This window comes from Phacochoerus africanus, chromosome 1, assembly GCF_016906955.1.
Source record: "Phacochoerus africanus isolate WHEZ1 chromosome 1, ROS_Pafr_v1, whole genome shotgun sequence".
Lineage (NCBI taxonomy): Eukaryota > Metazoa > Chordata > Mammalia > Artiodactyla > Suidae > Phacochoerus > Phacochoerus africanus.
In genome coordinates, this window is record NC_062544.1 from 260,760,124 (window position 1) to 260,768,868 (window position 8,745).

General features: G+C 35.8%; 1 protein-coding gene across 2 annotated transcripts in view; it reads left to right on the plus strand.

Moving 5' to 3' along the window:
* USP25 (ubiquitin specific peptidase 25) overlaps positions 1-1,832 on the plus strand; it is a 135,703-nt gene extending 133,871 nt beyond the window's left edge. For both annotated transcript variants that reach the window (XM_047794688.1, XM_047794697.1), the window contains 2 exons: positions 608-803; positions 1,223-1,832. In XM_047794688.1, the coding sequence (XP_047650644.1) occupies positions 608-803; positions 1,223-1,395 (369 nt within the window). In that variant the 3' untranslated portion in view covers positions 1,396-1,832. The remainder of the gene's footprint in view (positions 1-607; positions 804-1,222) is intronic.
* Positions 1,833-8,745: the final 6,913 nt, after the last annotated feature.

Consider the following 8,745-nt stretch of genomic DNA (forward strand, 5'->3'; position numbering starts at 1 on the left):
GTTTACTGATCCTTGTAAGGGATTGTTAGCTCTAAGTTTTCGCACTAATCAGTTGGGTACCCCCACATCTAGAACAGTTTCTTTCTAGTACATGGCATATAATCAGTAAGAGTTTTTTTTAGGAATAAATGAATTAATTGATTGCCTTTACATGTTTGTATCAAGAAATATAACAGTCCCTGTTTAGCTGACATTTATAGAAAAGATGATAAAGAGTTTTTCAAAATTAATGTGGAGGATGAATTTCTTTATTTTTAAAATTACTTTGAGTGCAAATTTTATAATTGGGAGAAAATTCTTCTCTGGAAAATAAATTTAAAATTGTTCCTATAGTGATCATTAAAGTGATAGAAGCTGAATATGAACTTTAAAAACATGACAACTTTAAAAACATTTTTACCACTCCTTTTTTGCGTTTGTTTCTGTTGTTAGATGTGTGACCTTTTTTCTGAGACATTTTTTGCTAGAATAGGCTGAGAGTATTTTTCGTGATTCCTACTCGATCTGGTATTGTTTGCAAATATGCCTATTATATTGTCTTCAATCTTAACACTTATAGATATTCTTAATTAAAAAGGAAACCTGTTGTTTTTCTCATTGCATTAAGAAATTAAATGAACAAGCTGCAGAACTGTTTGAATCTGGAGAGGATCGTGAAGTAAACAATGGTCTGATTATCATGAATGAGTTTATTGTTCCATTTTTGCCCCTGTTATTGGTGGATGAAATGGAAGAGAAAGATATACTTGCTGTGGAAGATATGAGAAATCGATGGTGTTCCTATCTTGGGCAAGAAATGGAATGTAAGTTTAAACAATGCTGGTGGACACCTGAGTTGTTGGAAGTAAAAGCAGTTAGAATTTGAAATTCCCTGTGGCTCACCAGATTAAGGATCTGACATTGTCAGTGTAGCAGCTTGGGTCGCTGCGGTGGCATGGGTTCAGTCCCTGGCCTGAGAATTTCCACATGCCACGGATATAGTCCAAAAAAAATGCAGTTAGATTTCGATGTTAATTATTATCATTTTCATAAGCTGTAACATTTTTACATTCACATTATATTTTTTCTCATTAACAAACTAAGCTGTTACCATTTGTATTTTACTTCTCCCCCCCAAATGATATTAATTTTACATGTTTTAAAGTGAAAAATGAATTGACCACTCCTGATTAATAAATCGCCTTAAGATAATTTCACTCCATCTAATTGTTTGTATTCACAGCAAACCTCCAAGAAAAGCTGACAGATTTTCTGCCAAAACTGCTGGATTGTTCTACGGAGATTAAAGGTTTCCACGAGCCTCCGAAATTACCTCCGTACTCCACACATGAACTCTGTGAGCGATTTACCCGAATCATGTTGTCCCTCAGTCGAACTCCTGCTGATGGAAGATAAACTGCACACACTTTCCCTAAACACACTGTATAAACTTTTTTTCGTTCTTAACCCTTGCCTTCCTGTCACAGGGTTTGCTTGTTGCTGCTATAGTTTTTAACTTTTTATTTTTAATAACTGCAAAAAGACAAAATGACGATACAGACTTTAGCCAGACTGCAAATAATAAAGCTGAGAATCGCATGGCGCTCAGACTTTGTTTTAACTAGAACCAATGTATAACTACAGATCGGATTGATTTTATTATGGCAAAACCATGCTTTTGCCACCTTTCTGTTACAGTATTACTTTGCTTTTATCTATTCTTTATCTACAGCTTTCCATTCAGTCTGGATCCTCCATGACTATAGCCATTTAAGTGTTCAGCACCTGTGTACAATATATAATATTTGGTAGCTTGTAAATGAAATTAAAGAATAAAGTTTTATTTATGGCTACCTATGTGTTTGTAAGCAGATATATTGTATGTTAGTGTATTTTTTTAGTGATATAAGTGGATTTTGTCTGGGGATTGTTCAAGATTGGGTGATAATTAGATTGATACAAACTTTTAATTTTGTTCTAATGTTAGCCCGTTAAAAATTTACTGAGTATTTGACACTTAAATATTATGTCTATATTTTTGTACTAAGTTGCTGAACTTAGTATGGCATCTAAACCTGCTTTGAATTTAAATCAGGTTTTCAGCCGAAGTGAGAGGCTGATGTTTAAGTCAACCACACTGAAACATTTAACCTTTTCTTAGATTAACCTTTTTTATGTATTTACTAATAATGTATCAGGGTGATTATTTCAAGAGATAGCAGGAAAAACGTACTTGAATAAGGGCTATTTAATAGTGAATCTTATAAGAAATATGTATATGTGTATATATACATACATACACACATGTACACACACATATTCTTCACAATGGAGGACAGTGTTTCACATTATATAATCATTCTATTTTTGTAAATTGTATACTACTATAATTGAAAATGTTCTCTGCTAATCAATGCTGTGAAATGAAGTTGATATTGTTGAAGTAGAAGTTATGATTATCTTACTGCATTTATTTACCTCCTTTTCAAAAAGGAAAAAGCTGTAGAACATTTTGTAGATGGAACTGCTGTTTAAGATTAATGAAGTAACATTGTGAATGAAATTCAGTGCTTTAAAGGTAATCATGTTACCAACAACTTATTTTTGAATTTATAAAAAAATATTTACAAATGATACTTTCTTAGTGTAGTAAAATATATCATTATACTATGTGTATGTTTGTATATAGAGTTGCCAAAAATTAGTGTTCCTTATAAGTGCCTCTCATAAAAGATCCTGGATGGAGAAGGAACAAGAAAATATTAAGCGATTATGTAATACCCCTTATAAAGGCATCAGTGTACTGCTAAATTATTAATGACAAAGAATTGATTCTGTTTCTGTTGCATATTTTATAGGCATCAGAATGTGTTTTGATTTAGATTTTAAATGCTCTACTGAGCAGAATCAATTCTGCATTGGTTTTCAAGTCCTATTGAAAGTATAGAAACTGCATGCGTATCATTAAAGCATTTGTAATGCATCTTCAGTAATTTATGATAATCTACCATAATGGTAAAGTTGTTTATGTCTGAGACACAAACTGATATAAATACCAGATGGAAACTATTCCTCTTACAAGGCACATCCAGGTAAGTATTATTTTTATATTGACCCTACTTAAAAGCCAGTTTATTCATTCCTAGTTATGAGTCTGAAGTTCTTATTAAAAGAAGTGACCTTTTTCCAGACCTGTGGAAACAACTTTTTTGTATCAGCTTTTAATCTAGTCTTAAGATTTAGGTCAGTGAAATTGTCTTACATTATTTACTGATTTAAATATAACTTATGGCTAGTAATTTAAAAATTGAAACCTCATAGAACTGTTGTCCTTGGAAGAAATCCTTTGATTCAAATGACTCACTTTGATTACTGTAGTATTCCCTTCTCACATTTTGAAATAATTTTGGGTAGAATTCAAATAGAAGTTAAGACTTGTAGGAACTTCTTATAAACATCATATATAAGGAGACTGTAGCCACGAGTGAGCCTGTGAGAGCCTGTAATACTTTTCAGATTCATTAAAATACAGTAATGAACATACACTAAATCAGCAGTGCTCAACATGTGGTTTCCAGACTAGGAGCTTCAGCATCATCTGAGGACATGTTAGAACTGAAAGTTCTTAGGCCCCAAACCAGAACTATTAATTTAACATTGAAGAAGTTTCAGCAAGTCCTTCAGAAGATTTTGATGTCTGATGAAGTTTGAGAATCCAGGACTAAATACAACTATCAGTAGCATTTTATGTACCTTAAATTGATGCTGTTTAATTTCTGTTCACTTTCCAACCCTTGTTTATTGGAAACGGTATTTCCTTTACAAGGAAGGAAGTCAAGGAAGTGAACTAAAAATTGTTTTGCTTAGTTGAGACTAAGGTAGATTGTCTCCTATTTCTAATTCTCCAGAAGTTCAGTCTTTGCTTATCACTCAGAATTGTTGACTTGGTCCTCTGAGGCCTGTTGTCGTCCCCCTAAAGTACAACCACCCAGGATGCTGAGGGGAATGAGTAGGAATACCCTTGTATAGTCAGGTTTTTTTTGTTTTGTTTTGTTTTGTTTTTTCAGTTTTGCTTCACTTTGTTAAGCAGATTAAATATTGTTTGTTGTGTCCATAACTTCATCCTAAGTATGTGTATTGGTCTGCTAGGGCTGCTGTAATACATACCACACCAGGGAAGCTTAAAAAAATTACGTGTGTTTTCTCACAGTTCTAGAGGTTGGAAGTCCAAGATCAAAACCTTGGCAGGTTCAGTTCCTCCTAAAGCCTCTCTCTTGGGCTTCCAGAAAACAGCCTTCTCACTTCGTCCTCACATGGCCTTTTTTCTGTGCACCTCTGCATCTTTGGTGTCTCTTCCTCTTCTTGGAAGGACACCAGTCCTACTGGGTTAGGGCCTTACCCTTATGACCTCATTTAATCTTAATTACCTCTTTAAAGGCCCCGCCTCCAAATACAGTCACTTTGGGGATTAGGGCTTCAACAAATGAATATGGGGGTGGGAGACAGTTCAGTCCACAGTATGTCATGGTCCAATTTATATGCATCCTTTCCAGACACATAAGTATTGTTACAAAAGCACTGTTCAGGGAGTTCCTGTCATGGCTTAGCAGTTAACGAATCTGACTAGCATCCATGAGGATGCAGGTTTGATCCCTGGCCATGCTCAGTGGTTTAAGGATCCGGCGTTGCTGTGAGCTATAGTATAGGTCTCAGATGCGGCTCAGCTCTGATGTGGCTGTGGCTGTGGCATAGGCCGGCAGCTACAGCTCCGATTAAACCCCCTAGCCTGGGACCCTCCATATGCTGTGGATGTGGCCCTAAAAGGCAAAAAAAAACAAAAACAAAAGCACTGTGCAGATATCTGTAATTTTGCTTTTTCATCTGCTTTATTTTGTTTTACTTAATTCTAAAAATATCAAAGTTACAACAAACCAAGTTAGAAATTGCTCACATTCATCTAATCATTTCATTCATCTAGTCATTTCATCATCACATTCATCTAGTCATTTTATTATCATTTTCATTCATATAATCATTTCAGTGTGTTTTCATTGAACAAATCTTTGCTGAATGAATGGAATAGTTCATGATGACTTGCCCTTGTTCATGTTTATTTTATTAATTTAACTTAACATTTTATATACCACAGATCTGTTTGTTTCGCTAGTGCTTTTATTCTTACCTACTCCATGTCCCTCCTCACAGCCAGCCAGTCCTGGAGGCACTAATGTTAATTATTGTGGCCATATGCTTCCACATTTGGATAATGTTATGCAGCATATATATGCTGAGGGGAGAGAGTCATTGCTTTAAGAAAAAGAAAGAAAAAATATATATATATTTTACACATCCTTCCCCCTCCTCACTCCTGTACTTTCTAACCTCCAGTTCCTTCTTTCTCTAATTAACCATTTGATAGAGGTGACTTCCACAATCAAATAATAGGTACTATAATTCTAATCATGAACGTAAAAGAGCCATGATTGAGGCAACTACACACACAATTGAATGCACACAGACACACCCACCAGAATTGCAAATGTCCTTATTTATTCTGTGCACAGTTCTTCGTAGCTATTTCACACCTTCACTACCATTCTCAACTTCCTATTCAGTCCAGCTCCAGTAAAATAGAATAATCCAAGCCACATTACCAAGAAAGCGGAGGAGCTTAGACATGATCCCCTTCAACTTTTCACTTCCATACCTGTAAACTTAGTTAATTATTAACCAGGATGTGATCAGGGATGGACATTATTGATAACCCAATATTATGAGGAAAAAATGAACAAAAGAAATATAACATGAACTTGTTAAAAGTACATTCATTATTTGGGAGATATATTTGCTCCTCTGCGGAATTAGAAAGCTCAACTTTTTTGCTTTGTACTAGCCCAAAGCCTTTAGCAAATGGTTCTTAGCTCTTCAATCATTTGGAGCTAGGTTATTATCTTAACCCTGGTTGTATATCAAAAGCAAGCCTTTTAAAGAGAACTGTTTGAGAACATTGTGTAGATGCTTCTCCAACTTTAATTTTTCTAAGGATTACCTGTGGCCCTCCCCTCAGGGACTAATTGAGCCTGGCTAAAGTAGGGTAGGTAGAGAAGTTTGCTTTTTTGTGTTATTCTATGTCACATGAAAAGATGAGGTTAAATTTGCTGATGCCCCCCGCAGCCATACATTTTGGTCTATGCTCCAGCCAAAGCTGCACTCAAGTGCTTTTCAGTCCGTGACTTACCAGACTTCTTTCTCTTATCTAAGTGGCCAAGAGGGCAGGCTCCAGAGCCAGACTGCCTGCGTCCAGATCCTGGCTCAGCTGCTGATTGTGTGTGGATCTTGAGTGAATTCTTAACTTTTCTGTGCCTAAGTTTCTTCATCTGTAAAATAGGATTATAGTAAAAGTTACCTTTATGGTTCTCTTAAAAGATTGAACGGGTTTCTCTATTTAAAAATTCTTATAAAATGTCTGCCACAAATTAAGTATTCCCTAGTTGTCAGCCACTTTATAATTTGTCACTATTGGCTTCTGATTTTCAGAATCTCTGCTTTCCTGAGACAAGCTTCTTCTTTGGGCTACTCTTATTCCTACCTGCATTCTTTGTCATTTTCTTTGTACTCCTTAAATACCAATGTTGTCAAGTTTCTGTACCCATTCTAACTCTTTGCCCTTTTTGGATGGTCATGTCTACCTGCATGCTTGTGATTCACAAGTTGATGTTTCTAACCAGACCTCCCTTTCATATCTAGGGCCCTTTTATATATCCAATGGTTTGTTCAGAATAGTGACTTGGATGTTTCATAGGCACTTTAAGTTTTGTACACCCAAAACTGAGCTCACCTCTTCTTCCCAAATCTGATTCTCTATATTCTCTTGGTAAATGGTATAATAATTCAGAAATGGAGAAGTATTCTCAATTCTACTCTTATTTCCTGTGGTCTCCAGGTGTCCAGAGGTCAAATTTTGAATACCGTGCTCATACACTCCTTAGCTATGGCCGTTGACATTTCTCATCTCTTAATTTGAACAATTGGATGCAGCCCTGAGTGGCTGCTCTTTCTTTCTTTCAAAGAAAGATAATCTTTCAAAGAGGTTTTGCATGTCTGTCTTCCATTGCTGGGCTGAATTCATTTAGAGGGAGATAGTCTCTCCCCGTTTTTGTAACCTTAGTACCTATTAAAATGTCTGGCAACTTAATGAAGATGCAGTCTTGCACGTTGTCCAGCCATCCAGCCACCTTAGGCCTGCAAGGTGTAGTGTGATATCTACTAGCCAGATGTGGTTATTTAAATTTAAATCAATAAAATTAAAATTAGTCATCCTAGCCATATTTCAAATACTCAATAGCCACCTGTGACTATTGGCTACCATATTGGACAACACATTAGAACATTTCTATTATTGCAGAAAGTTTCATCAGACAGAACTACTTCAGACCTCTGCTGATAGGGATATCTTCCTTTATTAACACCCTGGAACATTCAAACATCCTCCAAGTGCTGGAGCAAATTGGCCTCAAGCATATGTGTCTCCTTGTCCTAATCCTCCTGTTAACCTCTCTACTACATCTGCCCTTCAGAGAGCACCTCTGCAATCATACATCCAATCAGGAGAGACCACACAAGGTGTTTCGACAAAGTAGATGTGGTAGAGGCATTAGAGGGTAACCCAGAGAGCTACTATTCCTAGGACTAGGGAAAAAGGGGATGGGGGATTGGGGGCTATTACCAGAAACTTGGAGCTCAAAAAAAAGTTTGCATGGAGTTGGTGTTCAAACCTCTGAGAAGGTTCACCACCTTGAGGGCTCTTACTACTTCTAAGGGATGCAATGAAGATAGTTCTAGAAGATCTGAAAGTATTAGGTCAATACTGGTGGAGTTGGCAAAGAGGTCAATCTTGTTTTCCTCTAACTTCCAACTTCCCTCATACTTCTCATTGAACCCAAGTGGAATGTAGCAAAGAGATCAGGAAAAGCCACTTTGCAGAGTCTCAGCCCCAGCATCACAGAGGATGAAAGGCTGGAATTGGAACTGAGAGACAGTATGTATGGAACCTACACACTGGTTTCTTTCAGATATTCCCTTTTTTATCCAAATACCTTAATCCCTTACATTCTAAATATTTAGGGATGTATTTATAGACTATCTCTGGGAGCTCAAGAGTAAATGCACTAGTTCTGATTGAAATCCTATTGCTCTTTTTAAATTGACTGAGACCTTTTAATAATGCTATTTAATACTTTGTTTTTAAAATTTTAGCAGTGGAGGGATGTATATATAATGTGAATTCATGGCCATTTGTTCATGGCCATTTGTTCATTCACACACTTTTCTCTTGTTTGCCACATGCCATACCGTCTGCTAGATAGTATGTTTATAAAACAAGCTTAAATAATTAGACAAAAGTAATAATCCACCCAAATTCATCTATCTACCCAAAGTTAGACACTTAAGGTTTTTTGTGTTGATTTCTCTGGACATCTTTCAATGCATGTGCACATAAACATAAACATACACATACATACAACAATATCTAAATGATTTTCATAACTTTTTAAATATAGTAAATGTTGACACAGTTCCAAGAAAGTGTGTATATATCTCTTACTGCTCTACAACATTTGATTATAAGGAAGATGTACAATAATTATTCATGGACATACAATGTAGCTGCTACTTAAGTTTTTGTATTACTTTTAGCCCTTTTGTTTTCTGCTAAATTTGTGGTTGAATAATTTCTGTCTGTGTTATGGATTATACAGATTTAAG